We start from the raw sequence: 20,194 nt of genomic DNA on the forward strand, positions 1-20,194 counted from the left end.
TTATGGCTGAGGCCTACAAAATATTTCATCAACTTAGCTTATATCATTCTATTTTAGATATAAAAAATATATATTTTTCTAAAATCTTAAACTTTTAGAAATAAAGCACTTTCACAGAATCTAATAATATGAAAAAACAAAGACAAAATCTTTTCTCAATGAAAGAACCCTGCTGTAATTCAAATTGATTAGGCTACTTTTTTTTTTTTTAGCATTTATCAATTCACTGAAAATCTACAGAAACATTAGAAATTCCTCCAGACTGTATGAAAAGCTAGGAGCTTAAAAGAACAAGAGTTTTAGAGGTAACTAATCATTTAAATGACACGGGGGGAAAAAAGGAGAACTGAAAGTGGGAAATTCCTCTCAAGAAGAAAGGAGAGCCATCCTGTATAAGTAGCCCACACTCAAGGAGGAAGGACATTCACTCCGCAAACTCTTGAAGACTCAGCTTCAGCACCTACTAGCAGAACAGGCAGCCCTGGGCCTGATTTCACCATGACCTACCGGTGCCTCCTCCAGATGGTTCTCCTGCTGTGTCTCTCCACCACAGCTCTTTCCAGGAGCTACAGCTTGCTTCGATTCCAACAAAGGCGGAGCACTGCGGTGTGTGAGAAACTTCTGCAGCAGTTACCTGCAACTCCTCAACATTGCCTGGAGGCCAGGATGGACTTCCAGGTCCCCGAGGAGATGAAGCAAGCACAGCAGTTCCGGAAGGAAGATGCCGTATTGGTCATGTATGAGATGCTCCAGCAGATCTTCAATATTCTCACCAGAGACTTCTCCAGCACTGGCTGGTCTGACGCCATCATTGAGCACCTCCTTGAGGAACTCTATGGGCAGATGAGTCGTCTGGAACCAATCCAGAAGGAAATAATGCAGAAGCAAAGCTCCACTATGGGAGACACGACCGATCTTCACCTGCAGAAATATTACTTCAACCTCGGGCAGTACCTCAAGTCCAAGGAGCACAACAGGTGTGCCTGGGCAGTCGTGCAAATGCAATTGCTCAGGATCTTTTCTTTCCTGAAGAGCCTAACAGGTTACCTCCGTGACTGAACATCTCCCACCTGTGGCTCTGGGAAGGGACAATGTGACTTTGAGGTGAGACTCTTCAGCAGCAGAGGCTCTTGAAGTAAATGACTATGCAAGGCACTGATTTCAATGGACAGTTAAAAACTGTAAGCAATTTTTAAATTGATTTATGCATTATGTATTTATTTAAACTTTTATATGAGAAATAAATTATGAAACAAAAGTCAATGTGGCCGTTTCAATGTCAACTTGATTTTTGTGACAACACATATTAAAAATTGCAGAGCACTTTGGAGACATTCATTGCAAAACAAGCCTGCAGAGTAGTAGAGTTTCTGGCCCCTGCCTTTGAGGAATTTAAAATACAAGGGAGCTGTGTGGGATGCCCGAGTTATATGCATGCTCTCCATGTATCCATACAGCCTACCTGCACTTGTCTTGTTCACGTCTTTAAATGTACCAGACAGCTCATGCTGGAGGGCCCCTCTATATGATGTGGGGTTTTGGTCTCTCTCTTTTTTTAATTGGGGTAAAATGTACACCACCTTACATTTGAGAGTCTTACAAGGTAAGCCTTCTTTATGCCAATAAAATTTAGCAAATTCCACTTAATTTATAAAATACTTACTAAAGTAAATGAAAAATTCTGACCTTCTAAATGTCCTCAGTTGTTTGTACACTCCAACCCTTATTTCCAACAACGTAGTCCTCAGAAAGAGGTTTCAGGAACATCAGTCGAAAATTACTTAAGACTGTCTTGGGAGTCGTTAGGAATTGTCAAAGATGGTAATTCACTCAATTAAAAATAAGAGAAAAGTAATCATGAAAATATTGTTTACTTCCGTGAAGGATAGAAAAGTAAAACGATATTAAATACTTGTTTCAGTACACAGAAAATATAGTTTAAAGCTTCATAAAATGCTACTGTTATATACAAAATATATTTTAATATTCTATGCTTAATAGTTAAAATATCTTCTATAGATTTATTATAAAATGGGAAACGTGAAATAGTTCATTTACAGTAAGTATATAATTCAATATAAAATTAATTCAAAAAAATAAAGTGCTGCGCTTTTTAAAATATTCCTAGTTTTCAGCTATTCGACACTTATTCCCGCCACTTCAACGCCCAATCCTTGAAAGACCCTGACAATTCCAGAGCATTCCAGGGGCGCACACTTCTTTGGTCCCTGACCCAGGTGGTGGCAGCGTTCCTTCTCACCCCCAGAAATTCCCCCAAACCGTCCCATGCTTGTCTCCTGGCCACCGCTGACTTCTCCTCTGGCTGCAACGCACTCCCAGGGTCCCATGGCCAGTCTCATCGCCTTGGCTGTTTCTCACGTTGTCCAAAATGGCTCTAAGCCTATAGCCTCACTGACTCCCCCTGGCTCTGCTTTGTGCTCAAGGTCCTCCCATCGTCCCATCTCTCACAGTCTCACCCCCACCGCCCGGTTTAACTTGGTCCACGCCGCGGTGCCACCGCCCCAAGCCGATTGTCTCATCACCTGTGCTCGCTTTCACTTTGTCTGCAAAGCCCTCCCATCAACTCAAAGCCAAAAGCCTCAGCGCTGCCACCGTGTTTCATTGTGTGCCCAACGCCTTTCCATCCTGCCACAGCGAATAGTCTCGTCGCCACTTCCAGGGTCCCCTGTGTGGACCACACCCATCCGTCGTCCGGTGGTCTCATCCCTCCGCAGGGTTTGACTTTGTCTCAAAGCTGTCCATAGTCCCACCACCAGCAGTTTTTCGCCACAGTCATGTTTCACTTTGTCCAAAACGCGGACTCCTCGTCTCAGAGCCAAGCAGGGCTCCCCTGTGTGAGAAACGCCCGCCCGTCGCCCCACAGCCAATAGTCTCATCGCTTCCGCTGTGCTTCGCTTTCAGCGCAAAGCCCTCCCATCGTCCGACCGCGAATAATCTTACCCACCGCGGCATCTAAAGTGAGGCAACGCCGCCCCCAGTGCCCACAGCCTCTTGTCTCTTCGCGACGTCAGCCTTCACTCTGTCCGCAACACTTTCCAACCGTCTTATCTGCAACAGACTCACCCACCGCCCACCGCCGCCGGATTTCACTTGTTGCAGGACTCTGTCCCAGCGTCCTATCGCCAATATTCTCATCGCCTCCGCTGTTTTACAGAAGCCGCAAGGCCTCCGACTTCTCAGGGCAAACACCGATAGTTTCATCGTCATCTCAGGGTCCTCCTTTGTCCGGAACGCCGTCCGACGGTCCCATCGCCCAAGGTCTCAACTCCCCTGCGGGGCTGAAATGCACTCTGTTCGCAACGCCTTCCCATCCTGCCATAGGAATGCTCTGCTAGCCACCAACGAGTTCTCTTTTGTCTGCGATGTTCTGACAAGGTCTCATCGCCCATAGGCATCGTCCCAAAGCCAATAGTCTCAAAGCTGTCTATCTCAACGCCCCTGCTGGCTTTCGTTTTGTCCCCAACGCTATCTATCCTCTGAAAACCAAGACTCCTTGCCACCGCCGACTTCCCCTTTTTGCCCAACGACCTCCCATGGTCCCAGCGCCGATAGGCTCATCGGCAAAGCGGTGTTTCACTTCAACTCCAAGGACATCGCCCAAGGTCTCATCCCACCGCCCTGTTTCACTTTGTCCATAACGCCCTTCCATCGTGCCATAGGGAAGAGTCTCCTGGCCAGCGCCAGGCTCCCTTACATGAGCAACGCCCTCGCATAGTCCCCGTAGACAAATGTCTCATCGCCGATGCTGGCTTTCACTTTGTCCGCAACGCCGTCCACTCTTCTCAGAGCTACCGCCACTTTCCCCTTTATGCCCAAGGTCCGCCCGTGGTGCCATCGCCTGTAGGCTCACCGCCGCCCCCGGTTTCTCCTTTGTGCACCACATCGCTGTCCTGCCTTCCCATCGCCAAGAATCCCATCTCCACCGCGGTGGTTCACTTTTCCTCAAAGCTGTCCCATACGCAGATCACCCAAGGCCTCATCCCCACCGCCGGGTTTAAATCTGACCTCAACTCTTGACACTGTCCCATAGCAAATGGGCTCATCGCCACCGCCAGGTACCGCCCCGTAGCCGATACTGTCATTGTAGCCACTGTGTTTCATTTTGTTCCGAACTCCCTCCCACAGTCCCACAGGAAATAGTCTTCGCTCCACCGCGGGATTCGACCGTCCTACCCCTACTCCGCCCCCCAGTCGTGGTAAAGCCAATAGTCTCATCGCGGCCACTGTGTTCCACTTGGTGCCGAACGCTCTCCCATCGACCCACAGCAGAGCGCCTCCTAGCCACCGCGGGATTCGACCGTGTGAGCAACGCCCCAGCAGGTCCCACAGCGAATAGTCTCTGAGCCGCCGCGCTCCGTGTGCGCAACGCCCACTCCCCCGTGTTTCACCTGGTGCACGACCCCCTCCCATCCTTCCTCAGCTTATCCTCTTTAAGCCAACGCGGGATTCCAGCGTGTTCGCCGCGCTCCCTCCCCCCCCCGCCCCCACCCCAGACACTGTGTTTCACTAGGTCACCAAGGGCTCATATGAGCCGGCACCAGTAGTCTCTTGCTCACCCTCTAGTTTCACTTGGGGCACAGCGCTGTCCATCCTCGCATCGCCAATAATCCCATCACCGCTGCCGGTCCCTTTGAGCTGTGGGTTCCCTCGCGCCTGAAGCGAGCGCCAATTTATAAAATCAGCCTCATCTCACTCGAACCCCTGCCTTGGGGGTTCATTTCCTCAAACATGGCCAGTTCGGGTTGACATGTGGAAAGAAAGCCCACTACGCAGGCGATCTCTCCGAAAATGCAATATTTTGCTTCCCTACTCGGGACAGCGGAAACCAGGCCTTTTCCACAAAAGGGCTAACGATATGCGCACTCCTGAATCAGTGCTCCTATTAAAAGCTCTGTGGAACGTTTGTGTTCTGTCTCTCCAGCAGCCCCACTAGAGTCAACTGCAAACTCTCCCACCACTGCTATTCGAAAGCCGAAATGATCGAACCGCTTCGTGCCTGCTCTCGCGGTCGCCTGGAGAAGCAGGCGGTCTGCGGGTCCATCTCCTCGCTCTTTCTCATCGTTTCGCGGTGCTCGCGCGCCCCCTGCCGGCCGTCAGCAGAAGCACTGACATTCTCTATGGCCCACATCCACTTGCTGGTGGAAGGAGCTGCTGCATCCCTGCTTGCTCTCTTCGCTGGAACGAGCCTGGGATCCACTGCCAGAAACACAAGGAAATCTTCAAACACCTGAAATAGATACAAAGGATTCGCTCTCAGTCGCGCCCAATGGACAGAGCCACTTCAGATTTCCTCGGAAAAGAGAGATGATCACTCCAGTGCAGATGACTCAGGGCCCCTGAACCACTATCTGATGCTCCAGCAGAGCTTTCAACTCTTCACCACGGAGGACAGCCGTGCTACCCTGCAGCCAGGATCAGAGCCTGAAACAACTGGAGCCGATGGAAGGAGACAGTCTGTGCTGTTCTCACGGGACTTCCTGCCCGGGAGTATTTCCAGGGCATCCATCTCTACCTCAGGAAGCTGGAATACAGCCACTTTGCCTGAGAGGCTGTCAGAGTGGAAATGAAAAGTGCCTTTCCCTCATGTAGGAATCCTCAAAGAAATGGCAACAATAAGAGTGCTTATATTTGTAACACTCGCTAATGGATTCCATTATTGTTTGCTTCCTGATCCAAAGCAATTGCAGCTCATACTTCCTCAGGCACTAAAACGGAAATGAAAATCATGATTTTCCAGAAGCAGGTGTGGACAGCAGAACAGAATGTCTTTTCTTGGATAAAGATCTTGTGATCATCATTGAAAAGATCTCTTGATGTCTGTGGGGCTGGTATTTTCTATACTCAGTGTTCAGAGTTTCTTCTCATGGACAGGTTTTCAGGATCCTCTGTTCTTAAATATCTTTTTCAGTTAAGTCTCGGTGCTACAGAGATAAAGAATAAACTGTGTGGATTTTCATCATCATAGAAACTTATCTTTCCTTCTCTGAAGAGCACAATGCCCACCTTCCCTATCAGATGAACCTTCTGGTTTGCTCTCATTCAAAGGGTGATTCAGGGACATGGGTACCTTCTGTTCTCTGGCTTTTTCCATCATCAATATGTCACTCCAAGTTTGTCTCTGCTACTTCGATCTAGTACACTCGGCAGTAAAGGGATGAAATCTGGTGGCTCACAGGGGATGCTTCCAAGCACCAGGACTATACAGGGTGAGAGCACTTCCTGTCACGTTCCACTGCCTGGATTTATCCTCATGGGAATCTCACTGCAAGCAAGTTGGGAAACTATTGGGTGATGAATGGATGAAGAGATAAGTTCAGGGTGCTGACTTTCAAAACTGCAAAATTGAAAGTTAAGTGTCTGGGGGGCAAAATGAGGACTGCAGCCCAGGAGACAGCACCTCAGATAGCTCTGAGAAGCTGCTCCAAAGACACACAGAGGGATATCTGTGATTTTGGTGAAGGGGCAATACATGCAATCAGGTGCCTAGTTTTTGTGCAAGTTTTCTGCCAGTGTCGTGAAGGTTTCTTGCAGTCACAAGAAGCAGTCATCAGTCACCATGAAGGGTTTCCATGCTTCTCTAGATGTGAGAAGACAGAAGAACAATTGAGTTAAAATGGGCCCCTGAAAACAGCTCACCTTCTGAAGACTTGTTCTGCCAGTTTTCCCTGCACACAGAATGCCTCACTTCTGCTTTCCACCCGAGATTCCTTTCCAGGGGTGTTGAAACGCAGCTGCAAGAGCACATGATTTAATCCTTGTAGGGAGATGGCAAGTGCCAATGGCACATGCTAGTTTGTACTTGACAGGGCACGAGACCAGGTTTCACCTTTGCACTATTTGTTCAAATGAAGTTCTGGGTAGGGGTCGAGGGGAACAAGGATTGTTCTTGCTTGCACACACTTCCTTAAAATACAGTCTGACCCAGATCTTTTCTCCAAGTTCAGCTTTGGGAGAATGACAAGAATGCCTGTCATAGTTCACAGTATCATCGGTTGTTTGGAAGAAACGTCCAAGCTGATCCCCGAAGGCGTTGCCTGCAGGGAAATATCCACAGTGTAGACACATTACAGGCTGTTTCCTTGCTACTTGAGGGAGACAAGAAAAGGATAATCAGGCAGTTCCTTGCAACTAGGTGAGGATGACTGAAGAAAAAGTGATGAGTGAGTCATTCATTTGGGTCCAGGCCCAAGAGCCTCATCCTGATCTTCTAAATATTGGAAATGGAAAGTGGAAGACAGTCTTTCTAAAAATGATCTTCGAAAAATATCTCATACATGCTGTGTGTGAGGTCAAATAAACAAAAACAAGTTTTTGTATCCACAAAGAGTTAAGAGATAAAATTAATCGCAATTGATGAAATACTACATAAAGTATTTGACACTTTACTATGGTTAGTCTATTAATACCACTAACAGTCATTGTATTAGTCTTGCTGTTATCCTGCTGATGAGGTAACATGGTGCAGGAAAATAAATAATAGAGGATAAGATAGCAGTTCAATAAACATTTGCTCTTCACCCCTTTATGTTAAAAAGACTTCCTGGGTGGCTCAGATGGTAAAGCATCTGTGTACAATGCGGGAGACCTGGGTTCGATCCCTGGGTCAGGAAGATTCCCTGGAGAAGGAAATGGCAACCCACTCCAGTATTCTTGCCTAGAAAATCCCATGGATGAAGGAGCCTGGTACAGGCTACTGCCCATGGGGTCGCAAAGAGTTGGACACGACTTTCACTTTCACTTACATGTTAAACTAGCAGCACACATGTGTATATTTATTTAATATATATTGTACAAGTGTGTGTATTTATATATGTGTATATATTTTTGTTCAGTCGCTTAGTTATATCCGACTGTCTGTGACCCCATGAACTGTAGCATGCCAGGTGTCCCCGTACTTCACTATCTCCCAAGTTTGCTCAAACTCATGTCCGTTGAGTCAGTGATGCCAAGCAACCATCTCATCCTCTGTTGCCCCCTTCTCCTCCTGCCCTCAGGCTTGCACAGCATCAGGGTCATTTTCAAAGGGTCGGTTTCTTCTCAGCAGATGACCAAAGTACTAGAGCTTCAGCTTCAACTCCAGAACTTTCAATGCATATTCAGGGTTGATGTTCTTAAGGAGTGACTGGTTTGATCTCCTTGCAGTCCAAGGGACTCTCAAGACTCTTCTTCAGTACCACAGTTCAAAAACATGAATTCTTCGGCGCTCACTTTCTTTATGGTCCAAATCGCATCCGTACATGACCACTGGGAAAACCATAGCCTCGACTACATGGCCCCTTGTTGGCAACGCGGCATCTCTGCTGTCTAGCACGCGGTCTAGGTTTCTCACATAATTTCTTCCAGGAGAAGAGCCTTTAATTTTGTGGCTGCAGGCACCATCCGTGGTAAGTTTGGACCCCAAGAAAATGAAATCTGACAGGGTTGCCACTTCTTCCCCATCTATTTGCCATGAAGAGATGGGACTGTGTGCCATGATCTTCTTTTTTTTGAATGCTGATGCAACTATATATGTATATGTACAAGTATTTTTGGGGGGGGGGGTCTGGTTTAGCTGTGCCTCAAATTGGTTCTCTAAAAAGGTGGTTAATTTAGGTCAGGGAAACAATAGATGTTATAGAGAGTCTGTTTTACACGATGGCTGAAGATTTTCAAAATTTGAATTTTTGAAATTGCTATTATAATGGAAAATTTATTTACTGAGGTTGGCATATTCATTCCAAAGAATCCTCTCTGTTTTGTTTTCCATGCATGCAATCTGAATCGTGATACACAGAACGAAATAGTCTAAATACAAAAGAAATGTTTCAACAATTAGAACATTTAAATAGAATTTGGGACTACAACATTTCCACGTTAAATCCTGATGCTTTTCTAAGTTCAAATTAATGAAACTCTCTGTGAACTTCCAATTTAACAGATGAGATGGCACTAGTGGTAAAGAATCTGCCTGCCACTGCAGGAGACAGGGATGCGGGCTCCATCCCTAGGTTGGGAAGATCCCCTCTACAAGGAAATGACAACCCACTCCAGGATTCTTGCCAGAGGACCCTGAGTCAGAAACGACTGATGGACTAAACAACAACAACCCTGCAGAAAACCATAAAACTAGAGAAACACAAAGGAACGTTTGTGTGTGATTTTAGATGTTATTATGTTTCACATAAGAAAACAGTATACCTCTTGGAGTTCACAAGTTATCACTGGAAGTCCCAATGCTGGAATGTTTCTACATTTAGTTAAAATATAACGATGAAAATGATTCAGTGTCTTATATGTGTAATAAAACTCAAAGAATGTATACTCCTGCGTGGAAACCATGTTAGATCTGAAATACTGTCAAGAACATGAGAAAAGTACTTTATTTTTTACATTGTACATCATTTGTGGCTCATCAGAAACAAATATATGAGTCAAGTATGTTTCATCAAGAAAAATAATAAAACAATAGAGAAATAATGAATTCACTATATGGAAGTGAAAAATGGATAGGTTTAATGTATGAAATTGATACATTGGAAAAAATGATATGGCCATAAAATGTCCATGGCTAAGGATATAAAAATAGAGGAAAAAGGCAAATGCATGTAATAATGAAAATCCATTTTTTCCCATTATTGAAAAAGAAGATGAATATGTGCATCTAAGAACGTACATTTCACGTTACTAGAATCACCACTGTGAATGAGAATTGTGTTTTCTTCACTTCTGTATTTGCTGCTTTGTGTTTAAATTTGCAGGACAGCTAACTGTTTCTGATTTCTAATTTCCTGCTTTCTTCCCAGCTGGAGTTCAGAGGAAACAAATATAGCCAATCTCTAAGCTCAATATGGGACGGGGGAGCCTGGTGGGCTGCTGTCTATGGGGTCGCACAGAGTCAGACACGACTGAAGCAACTTAGCAGCAACAGCAGCAAGCTCAATATGCCAGGAAATTTGGAAAACACAGCAGTGGCCACAGGACTGGAAAAGGTCTGTTTTCACTCCAGTCCCTAAGAAAGGCAATGCCAAAGAATGCTCAAACTACTGCACAATTGCACTCATCTTACATGCTAGCAAACTAATGCTCAAAATTCTCCAAGCCAGTCTTCAACAATCCATGAACCGTGAACTTCCAGATGTTTGAGCTGGTTTCAGAAAAGACAGAGGAACCAGAGAATAAATTGCCAACATCCACTGGATCATTGAAAAAGCAAGAGAGTTCCAGGAAAAAACATCTATTTCTGCTTTGTTGACTATGCCAAAGCCTTTGACTGTGTGGATCACAATAAATTGTGGAAAATTCTGAAAGAGATGGGAATACCAGACCACCTGACTGCCTCTTGAGAAATCTGTATGCAGCTCAGGAAGCAACAGTTAGAACTGGACATGAAACAACAGACTGGTTCCAAATAGGAAAAGGAGTACGTCAAGGCTCTAAATTATCACCCTGCTCATTTAACTTATACATAGAGTACATCATGAGAAACACTAGGCCAGATGAAGCACAAGCTGGAATCAAGATTGCCGGGAGAAATATCAATAACCTCAGATATGAAGATAACACCATCATTAAGGCAGAAAGTGAAGAACAAAATAGCCTCTTGAGAACGTGAAATAAGAGAGTGAAAAATGTCAACATTCAGAAAACTGAGATCATGGCAGCCGGTCTCATCACTTCCTGGCACATATGGAGAAACAGTGGAAACAGTGGCTGGTTTTATTTTTCTGGGCTCCAGAATCACTGCAGATGGTGACTGCAGCCATGGAATGAAAAGCTTACTCCTTGGAAGAAAAGTTATGACCAACCTAGACAGCATATTAAAAAGGAGAGACATACTTTGCCAAAACGGTCCCTCTAGTCAAAGCTATGGTTTTTCTAGTGGTCATGTATGAATGTGAGACCTGGACTATAAAGAAAGCTGAGTGCTGAAGAACTGATGCACTTGAACTGTGGTGTTGGAGAAGATTCTTGAGAGTCCCTTGGACTGCAAGGAGATCCAACCAGTCCATCCTAAAGGAAATCAGTCCTGAATGTTCATTGGAAGGACTGATATTGAAGCTGAAATGCCAATACTTTGGCCACCTGATGTGAAGAGTTGACTCATTTGAAAAGACCTTGACACTGGGAAAGATTTATGGAGGGAGGAGAAGGGGACAACAGAAGATGAGATGGTGGGATGGCATCACCGACTCAATGGACATGAGTTTGCATAAACTCCAGGAGTTGGTGATGGACAGGGAAGCCTGGCGTGCTGCCGTCCATGGGGTTGCAAAGAGTCGGATATGACTGAGCTGATGACTGAACTGAATGGAACTGAACTGAAGCCAGTATTTGACCACAGCACATAGGTGGAAGTGTAACTCCAGCTCCTGTTTGTTCATGACGGCATCACTCACTAGTCCACCAAGACCGCAAGCCTGAGGACCTAGAGCACAGACGGAGGTGCCGCAGATCCTCATTCTCTCAGTCCTGTAGCTTGCTCCTTGCTCTAGTCCAACGCTGGATAACGGATCCCTGAAGAAAGGCCACTAGAGACTTCCAGGAACAGGTGGAGAGCCTGGTGTGGTGAAGGAAGCCCTGCCGCTAAACTCTCCTCTCAGACCTCACCTGGTTCACCTGCTTCCTTGGTTAAAGCTTGCGGGGTAGTTTTATGAGAGAGTCTATGTGACACTGAGTGTAGATTTTCCCGTTGTTTCCTTAGTTGTACGTGTACCTGGATGCAGCCTCGATAGATGTCTTGAAGAACAGGTCAGGAGACGTGATGTCTAATGATGGCAACAGCATCGTCATCACTCAAAAAGATTTTTGACTCCCAGGATGAGAACGCCTTCAGAGCAAGTTTACAAGCTAGATAAGAATATGAAACTCATTGCTATATCCTCATATGCTTCACCTTAGAGTGAGAGTTGTTTCATTCAAGTTGATTAGGGCCTTACTAACCACTGGACTCCAAAAATTTCCAATCATCATATTTAGAATACATGGCACTCATTTTGCAGACTGCATCCAACTTCCATCATTCTAACAGCATCAAAATTAATGTGTTTTCATTTTCTTAAATAAACAATATGTTTTCCTTTAACTTTTAGACATTCCTGTGTTTACACTTGAACATAGCTTCACATGCATCTCTGTTCCTATCAAGTAACTTGTGAGCATTTGCTGTGTTGATTAAAAGCAACAGTCCTAGTAAGAACTAGAAGTGACTAGTCACATCAGTGGAAGTTACTTTAAGGAGTTTGTTATTATTTTGGCTATGCCACATGGCTTAAGAGGCATTAGTTTCCTGACTGGGGATTGACCCCAGGCCCACAGCAGTGAAAATATTGAGTTCTAACCACTGAAAGACCAAGGAAGTCTCAAATTACTTTAAATTTTGCAGTTTTAGTTGTTCAGTTTTTCATTCAAGGATTCAGAGAAACTCTACATTGCTTTAACATTATATATTTACTAAAATAAATGACTGTTGGAGAACTGAATGGAGTATGACAAGGTTCAAAAAACATGTAAAAGTCACGTTAAAAGTAAGGCATAAACATTTGAGGCATAAACATTTGAGACCCAAACTGACAAAGGTTAAAATGATAAAATATTAATAGAAACTGCTTAGACATAAAAGATGCTATTGATTGATTTAATACACAAACTCCATTATTACTTGGAAGAGGAAGAAAAACCTAAAATCAAATAATACTAAATACTTAATAGCAAAACAAGGGCAACATAGAAGGGGGCCAATACAGAGCATGAAAATATAATGTAGGAAATAATTAGAAGTGGCAATGTTAATATCAACAAGATCTTTGTCATTAATATCAATATTCATACACTTGAGAATTCCAGAAATAAACACATGAGAAAGAAATTATTCTTTGTGAGAAAGAAGTTGAATATACATAAGAAACACATTGAATTTATAATTAAATTTTTTAAATGCTTGAGCTAAATTTCAAATGGTATGAAACAATGAGTAAAAAATATAACATTAAATAGCAATGTGAACAGAAACACTGCAGCACTGAAGTTTCCCCTGAATGCTGTGCTTGAGCTGAGTCGCTTCAGTCGTGCCTGATTCTTTGGGACTCTGTGGGACTCTGTGGACCATAGGCTGCCAGGCTCTTCTGTCCATGGGATTCTCCAGGCAAGAATACTGGAGTGGGTTGCCATGCCCTCCTCCAGGGGATCGTCCTGACCCAGGCATCAAACTGGTGTCTCCTCTTGTCTCCTGAATTGGCAGGCAAGTTCTCTACCATTAGCGAGACCTGGGAAGCCCCGTACAGTGCTACTAGTCTATAAAAACCCATACATAAAGTAGTAAAGAGAAGAATTGAAACTACGATTATGAGGAGGAAATTAGTGATTAACACTCTTGGGCCCTTAACCTAGAATAGAAATATAACTTGTTTCAAATATCTATAAACCATCCATGAAAATTATCACACATTGACTTCACATAAAATCTCCATAATTCCTCCAGGGGAAAAATATTTGTATAATTGTGTGCTCAGATCACAATGCCTGCAATTAATTTTATTATTATTTTAAAGCACCATTTCAAGATGTAACATCATCCTGATAAATTATGTCAAGTCAAAATTAAAGCATAAAATTAGAAATTTTGTAACTCACAGATATTGAATCACTACTCATCAAATTTTCAGAAGCAAAGCTACACACTGAGATGAATTCATATCCTGGAAATGTGAATTGAAAATAGATTGGCCTCATTCATTAAAGTCAACAAGAATATTCGTATACATTAATAGAAATAGTATAAGAAAATATCTGTCAAATGCCCACTTCTGAGTGACCGTGATTTGACTGTCATTCTCTAGAGTAAAGCTTGATTTTATCAAAAGAGTGGTAGATTAGCTCGTAACTCAAATAATCGTCATCCAAGGGCTTCTCCTGAGAACAGTCACCATGCGTGCAGCGGACGTGCTTGCCACACAGCATGTCAACAAGACTACAACGGAGAGGATTTTTCAAATGTGTACTCCAAAGTGAAGATTTCATAAAATTCATCATCTTGCTGTTTCACTAGGGATCTTCTTACGGGAAACTGTCCTTTTTTCAAACTTCAAGTATATTATACGTAAGAACAGGACAATCACTAGGCGCTGAGGTGCCCCTGCTTTGACCCACACCACAGCACTGGAGTCTCACCCAGCGCTGCATCTGTGCCACCAGGAGAAGTTGTTCCCGTGGCGACAAAGACAGATAAGATCTTGATATCACTCTAATAATTATTGTACCTCATGAATCCCTGTAGAGTGTCCTGGGGATCTGCAGGGGCCCACAGACCACACTTTGCGAACTGCTGGTTTCAGGAATTTCCCTGCATCTGCTTTGGTCCCAGTGGCTCTGTAGCTTTAAATTCGAAAGTAATTTCCTTGGTTCCTAAGGTAAAATCTGACATCATTCAAAAGTCTCTCGCTGGGCCCTTTTCCATGTCTCCAGGGCCATGCCATGCTACCCCCTGCAGGCATCAGTACAGTCTACCGACTCCGGTCTTGTTCACGCCTTTAAAAGCACCAGAGCCATTCCTGCTGCAGGGACACTCTACGTGCTGTGCTTTGTTGTGTATTATTGTTTTCTTATTTTGCTCTTCATGAGTTACTTGGCAAATTCATGCTCATTCTTCAAGTCTCATACTTCGGATAACTTCCCTGGGGAGACAGCTACTGCTGCTGCTGCTAAGTCGCTTAAACGTGGTCTAAATGAGCTTCCCAGGATACTCACTGCCATCAGCATCTGATACTTCTTCTGTGTAGCCCAGCGCCCAGATGTGAATACCTAATTATCTTATGCCCACTTCTTTCATGGCGGTGTCCTTGCTCCAGTGTGAGCTCTGTGCGGTCGGGGCCTCTGCCTCTCACACTCGAGACTCTCTGCACAAGGCCCGCAGATAAAGGAAGGAGCGGCTCAGCACCTTCTCTCTGTCGCTTCACAGCATTCGGCCTCTGGGAAGAGACCCAAAAGGGAGAGGAGGAAACGTGTCTTCAGATAATGTCATGAGTAAATAAAAGGTACATTTTATTAAAGAAAATTATATATTCTTATGGAGTAAATTGGAGAAAGGAAAGGCAACCCACTCCAGTATTCCTGCCTAGAGAATCCTGTGGACAGAGGAGCCTGCTGGGCTGCTGTCCATAGGGTCACATAGAGTCGGACACGACCGAAGCGACTCAGCATGCATAGCACGCATGCATGTAATAAATGGAACATAGAAATGCAAGTGCCATGAAAATAAATTAATTAAGATAAATAAATGAGTTACACTCATACAAAAACATGTTATTCCATAACATTCAGCCAGAGGGCATCAGATATATTTCCTCTAATTCTAAAAGCAGCTGGTATTGATATTCTCAACATTAATGCCAATATCAATTGTCACTCAAACTCTTTCATCGCTGAGGCAGAAATCAGAGTTTTGGAAATGACTGAACCTTGAAGTGTCTGAGCTAGGACATGAGCCACTGAGGATCAGGTTCCTTCTAACTTCCTGAGTTTTCTTAGGAACTTGTTGACACAGAAAGCAACTCATGATTTCCACTCTGACAGTTTCCCAGGCGCAGTCGCTGTATCCCTTCTCTTGCAGGTAGACATGGATGCCCTGGAACTACCTCTTCAGGTCCAATGTGAGGTTGTCCTTCCCAGGGCAGAGTCTTCCTCTCCCGTCTCCTGCCCCAGGCAGGCATCCAGGTGGTCCAGCTGCTGATGGAGTCCAGTGCGGAGCTGCTCCAGGAGGGTGGTGTCCCAGGCAGCAGACGAGCGTTCTGTGTGGAAGAGGTTGAAGCTCTGCTGGAGCATCTCGTGGAGCACAGAGACGGCCTGGGCCTCCTGGAGCTGGCCGCCACTCACCTGCTCCTGAGGGAATCTGAAGTCTTTCCTGTACCCCAGACAGGTAAGAGAGAGATTGTGTTTATTTGATCCAAATGTGAAGGTCTGCTTTTCCAAGTCAAGGCTCTGAGGCAGTTCATAGACTCAGAGGATGAGATGGGGTTACAGACGAGCATCATGAGTGTCATCACTGAGGAGATGAAGAGCCATTGGTCAATTCCACAAGGAAGCATTCCAGTTGAGATGAGCGATTGTGAGCTTTGTTTCATCTTCATTTCATCTAAGGATCTTCTGTTGTGTGCCTCTTAAATATGAAGTCCAAAATTTTCAATTTCTGAGTTTACCCAGATTCATGTACTACGTCCTTTTGGGCATGCCTTTTACTTCAAGAGCCTGGAAATCTGTCATGAGTTTCTGCTCTTCTGTATCCTTACATTGAAGTAAAATGTATTCATTAAAAAAGTAGACGTTCTAATTCAATGGAATGCTTATCATCTCAGTATCTTTGAACTAGTGATATATTAAGAGTTATTGGATCTTTCTTCCTAATGCTACGATCAACTTTTAGGGAAACTTTGTTAGACTTCTTTTTAAATCTTTTTCTGCTGCCTGTGCATGTTCCTCTTGAAAGACTTGATCAGATGTGAAAAATATCTGAGCTTAATCTGCACGGAGCTCACCTTCTTCTCTGCAGCAGAACTTTTAATTTGCCAATTTTGGTTTTATTTACTGTCCATAACTGAGAAAATTACTAAACATTTATTAGGTGCCAATCACTATGCTGAGCTTGTTACAGAGGCCAAGTGGCTCTGCTTGCAGCAGGGTAAATCAGTGAATCCAAGACGAGGTGTTGGGATCAGGAAAGGACTTCATTCGGGAAGTGGCTGACTGAGAAGATGAAAGGCCAGTGCCTCAAATTAACCATCTTGTGGGGGTCCTGGATGTCAGATTCTCTTTTCAATCAGAGATGGCGGGAGGTGAGGAAACAAAGTAAAAGACTTTTATTTCCCAAAAATATCTCCCAGAATAGCAAGCAAGCCCCAGGGAGGAGGATGTGTTGATTGCACTTCCTTACAGTCACTTCATGGGTGGTGTGAAATGGAATATCTCATGTCATGTCAACAAGGATGTCCTATCTATCTGTGATTCTGGCCTTCCCAAATGTGAATTTCTGGGATGAAAAGAGTTGAAGTCACAGAAGCAGAACCAGTATAAATTCAAAATTAACTCTTCCTGGTTACAAACTAAGCTTATACCAAGATGATGAGTCCTCCAAAGTCACTCTCATGGAAATAAAGTGTAACCACCGCTGCTGTCCAAGTGTTCAGTGGTTAGAATGCGCCTTCTTAGCCCAGGCCAGTGTCCCGCCACGTCAGGGAACCCGCTTTTTCCTTAGGTACTTTTATGCAGTTTTCATATTGCTGCCTCTTCTTTGTCATTTGTATTTCAGTTTGTAAAAGCTGTGCTAATGCTCCTACAGTCTTTTCTATTTCCACTTTGAGGTTTATTGCAAAAACAGGAACAGAAAAAGGAAATGAATGGAACAGTTAATGTGTTTCCTCCATGATTTTTCAAGAGATCCAAACTTTCCACTCATTCAACATTCCTAGAATGTAAAAGTAAGCAGTGAATGAAGAAGTAATGCACAAAGGTAAAGAGTAACGAAATGATGAAGTTGAAAAACCTACAGTGACATCTCTGCCAAACAACAAAATATCACTTAACTACACAAACAGGGATGCAGAGCTCTACAGATGACAGATTTCAGAGCAGCTGATGTGAAACTGTTCAGCTGCAGACAGAGCCAAGGAGGGTAGCAGGCTCTTAGGCACAGTGTTACCTAAAAGGATAGAGGACCGCTCTGCTAACTCCCAGTATCTATTTATTTATCTTTATTTGTATCTTTATTTGTCTGTTTACATTTCTCACTCTTCGTGGAGGTTATTGGATTCTGAGGATATAGACCTATTAACTCACCCTGAAAAGAGACTGGGATACGGACTGGACGGTCACTTTATTCATGTGTGAGAGGTCAGCTGTTCCCTGGAAGCTACTAGATGTAGTGTTTGGACAGCACATCATGTTCACGCAGAGATGAGATTAGATTAATAATGTTGACCAGTGAGCTGAGCGTTAAGGGAAGGGAAGGAAGCAGGTCATCTCAGGGAAATTCTGTCCAGTTTCCATAGATGGACGTGTGAATTTTCTGCCTCGTGGGAACAGTTAACAGATACTGAATGCTTATATGTCCAAGCATTGTCAGAAGTACGTTACATCCTACAATCTTCAGAAAAACCCAGTGAAACTTCTGTCATGATAAGTTCCATTTAAGAGGAGAAACCGTAGTGCCGCAGGTCACACAGGCAGTGAGGCTGGAGCTGTGACATCAACCCAGGGATCTTGCCCCACGTCCACTGTCTCATGCACTGGACCGAGCTGTCTGCTCTGACAAGGTGCTTCCTATTTTAGAGGAACACTTAGTAAGGTCTTCCTTTCCAATTCCTGTTCTTCATTATCACAAAAGTGCCATTCGCTCATTCCTGGGATGATACAATCATTAGACGACAGCTGAGTACACGGTTCCCTTTGCACCTGATAACGTCCAATCGTTGAGTGTTGTTTTGTTGAGCTCTACAGAGGAGCCTGGCATATTATGGCAACTAAACAACAACTCTGAGAGTCTCTGTTTCTACCTGAGATAATAGTTTGAGAAATTATCCACAAAGTTAAAAATTCCATTTAAATTTACTCTATCTTTGTTTTCAGAAGATTCTCATTTTCTGAAACAGTCTTCAAATCCTAGATCTACTCAAACTTTGGTGTGGATAGTTCTCTAAGAACTACTTCTGGGACAGAGCTGAAGCTCCAATACTTCGGCCGCCTGATGGGAAGAGCCCACTCACTGGAAAAGACGCTGATGCTGGGAAAGATTGAGGGCAGGACGAGAAGGGGACAACAGAGGATGAGATGATTCGATCACATTGGATCGACTCAATGAACATGAATTTTAACAAACTCTGAGAGATAGAGAAGGACAGGGAAGCCTGGCGTGCTGTAGTCCATGGGATCAAAGAGAGTCGGACATGCCTTAGTGACCAACAGCCATGGGACAGAGACCCCTCTGTGCACTTCCTCTGGGACAGACACCTTCCTGGATTCTCTGCATGTGCCATTATTGCCTTTACGGAGCTTACAATCTATCAGGGCAGTCAAATGGTACATAATTAGAGGGATTACTTAATTGCAACTGTATGTTATGTAGCTAAAGGAGAAGGCTTAAAGTTAATGAGGAATAATGTGGAGGCTAAAGAGTATAATGGTCAAGTACCACTTATGCAGTTAATCTCGACTGTTAGCAAGTTAAGTAATCTCTCTGAGTTTTCAGTTTCCTTACTTGCAAACCGGAGAAGGCAATGGCAACCCACTCCAGTACTCTTGCCTGGAAAATCCCAGGGAGCCTGGGGGAGCCTGGTGGGCTGCCGTCTATGGGGCCGCACCGAGTCAGACATGACTGAAGTGACTTAGCAGCAGTAGCAGCAGTATTTGCAAACATGTCAATAATTATAGTAATTATCTCATAGGAAAGCTGTGAAGATTAATTCATGTTTATTAAAAACACTTTGCTGAGAGGCTGCATACAAAAATTTCTGTCGTTAATATTAAAAATTATCTGTACCTTACAGAATTGGTAAAGACATGCATTACAAGGAGAAATGTAATTGCAACCTCAGTATCCCTGAGTGTATGGTAGATTATCACTTCCCCGTGAAATATCTAAAGAGATGAGATTATCTGCACTATCACACAGAGACTGAAGCAAAGTATCCTCTGAAATATTGCAGTGGTAGAGGAGAAAGAGAAATAAACACAGGCAACCAGCACCTTAAAAAGTGCCTTGTGGATTATAGTTGCAAAATAACTCACTTTTAACAAATGATATCAGTGATATTGTTCCCTATAATGTCTCCATGGAGCTTAAGGCCTACTCAGGTAGCATCATAAAGGTACCTACAGAACCAAAATTTTTTAAAGAAGGGGGAAAAGGGTAAATGAGAGAAAAATGAGAAAAATCAAAACCTTCTCTTATAAGCTCTTTTCATACTGAACATTTCTTGGTGACCTGGAAAAGCCACAATTGTATGAATATTTGTCCCTTCTCTGACTTTGATCAGACTCTTCTCCCAGAAGCAACTAAGGAGGTGAGAAAAGCATAATATATGTCAGCGTAGCTATCAACCACGGTGGCACGCATGATTTGATGCCCACCAATAGGCACTCATGGCAAAAATTAGCACTTTTATTGATTTCATTACAAAGAGTAGAAAAAGAAAGGAAAGGGAAAAATGGA

The 20,194-nt window shown here is 43.9% G+C and overlaps 1 protein-coding gene across 1 annotated transcript; it reads left to right on the forward strand.

Annotated features, from left to right (window-relative positions):
• Positions 1 to 498: 498 nt before the first annotated feature.
• LOC138432675 (interferon beta-2-like) lies at positions 499 to 1,059 on the forward strand. Its single transcript, XM_069574130.1, has one exon. It carries the CDS (start codon positions 499 to 501, stop codon positions 1,057 to 1,059), a length of 561 nt encoding a protein of 186 aa, XP_069430231.1.
• The last annotated feature ends 19,135 nt before the right edge of the window (positions 1,060 to 20,194 follow it).

The sequence above is a fragment of the Ovis canadensis genome, chromosome 2 (genome assembly GCF_042477335.2).
Source record: "Ovis canadensis isolate MfBH-ARS-UI-01 breed Bighorn chromosome 2, ARS-UI_OviCan_v2, whole genome shotgun sequence".
NCBI lineage: Eukaryota > Metazoa > Chordata > Mammalia > Artiodactyla > Bovidae > Ovis > Ovis canadensis.

Excerpts from the sequence above, each read along its gene's own strand:
- LOC138432675 (XM_069574130.1), top strand. The coding sequence starts at position 499 with ATGACCTACCGGTGCCTCCTCCAGATGGTTCTCCTGCTGTGTCTCTCC.